At 77.5% G+C, this 1,451-nt stretch overlaps 1 protein-coding gene across 1 annotated transcript in view; it reads right to left on the reverse strand.

Annotated features, from left to right (window-relative positions):
- KREMEN2 (kringle containing transmembrane protein 2) overlaps positions 1-481 on the reverse strand; it is a 3,475-nt gene extending 2,994 nt beyond the window's left edge. Inside the window, exons 1-2 of the mRNA XM_004691805.2 lie at positions 394-481; positions 44-218 (exon numbers count right to left, since the gene is read on the reverse strand). Coding sequence (XP_004691862.1) covers positions 44-218; positions 394-481 — 263 coding nt within the window. The remainder of the gene's footprint in view (positions 1-43; positions 219-393) is intronic.
- Between the last annotated feature and the right edge of the window lie 970 nt (positions 482-1,451).

Raw genomic sequence — 1,451 nt, forward strand, 5'->3', positions numbered from 1 at the left:
GGGCCTCGCCCCGCGAGCGCCGCCGTCGAGGCCCCGCCCTCACCGGCAGAAGTTGTGCGCGCCCAGCCCCCAGCGACCCTGGGGGTCGGTGGCGCTGCTGTAGCTGTGCTGCTGCGTCTGGTCCCAGAAGAGGCAGGGGCGGCCCGCCCCGCGCGGGCCCGTGCGGTTCTGGTGGCCGCGGTAGTCGGCTCCATTCACCTGGAAGCACTCGGACAGGCCTGCGCGCGAAGGCAGGACCTGCGGCCGTCCGGACCCTCGCCCGCGTGCGCCCCCCGTCCGCCCCCGCCCGGCTGCGCGTCCGCGCCCCCGCGGGCTGCCCAGCTGCCCCCCACCTGCTGTGCCCCGTCTCCTCCTCGGGACCGGGCTTTGGGCTGGGGGCCGGGCGGGACTCACCTGGGCTGTGCAGGCTCCCCGCAGAGGCCCCGCGCGGCGGTAGCAGCGGCAGGAGGAGGAGGAGGCCCCGCAGGGCCCGTGTCCCCATCGCCCCCAAGCAGAGAGGCGTCGTCGGCGCACGACCCGCGCCGCCCCGCGGGGTCGCTGCCGGGGCTCCCGGGCGACCTGGGGGCGTTGTCCTGGGCCGGGCCGTCTCGTCCCTCTCGGGGCGGCGCTCTCGGCTGCAGCAGGGAAATGCCCCCGGGGTCTGCGCTCCCGGGTTTCTGCTCCTGGAGGCGCCCCTGTGCTCGGCCCCCACGCGGGCTCTCCCCCGGGGGTCCCTGGCCAGGGCCTGTCTCGTCTCTGCTCCTCCGAGCTGGGGGTCGTGCCTGGGCCTCACGCTCGCCCCCGCCCGCGCGCTGCGCCGCCTGTCTCCCTCGCGCAGGTCTCTCGGCGCTGGCTCCTGCCCCCCGCGCGTCCCTCCGCGGGTCCCTCCCCCGTTCCTCCTTCCTCCCCCTCCCTCCCCGGGAAGCCCCGCCCGAGACTGAGCGGAGGCAGCAGGTCCAGACGCCTCCCACGCCCGCCCCACCTTCCCCGACCCTCGGTGTCCCCGCGAGCGCCTCCCCTACCCCCGACCGGGTGGGTGCACGCTCCAGGGGAGAGTGGGGACAGGTCAGGCCGCAGGCAGAGGGCCCTGGCGGGGGAGGCGCGGGGCCCTCCGCAGGTCGCACGCCCCGGACACCCCGCGTGGCCGGTCCCGGCCGGCACCCGTGGAGGAGCGCACGCCCGCTCCGTGGGCCGGAGGTCGTGGGACACGCACCCTCCGGGAGCTCGCGCCCGCGCGCTCCCCACTCCCCGGCCGGAGGAAGAGCCAGTCCCGCTCCGCACTCGTGAGACAGGCGGGTACGGTGGACGCTGGGTCCGGACGGGCAGGGGCAGCTGGTGTCTGGGGGAGGAAGGCAGCTGCGCCCCTCGTCCCAGCCGGTCTCCTCCTCTCCTCCCCCTCCCCTCCCTAGGACCCCCAGTCCAGGCTCGCTGGAGCCTTCCCGGCGATGGAATTCCCCCGACGGCGCCCCCCC

The sequence above is a fragment of the Condylura cristata genome, unplaced genomic scaffold (assembly GCF_000260355.1).
Source record: "Condylura cristata isolate star-nosed mole 26May11 unplaced genomic scaffold, ConCri1.0 scaffold00032, whole genome shotgun sequence".
NCBI lineage: Eukaryota > Metazoa > Chordata > Mammalia > Eulipotyphla > Talpidae > Condylura > Condylura cristata.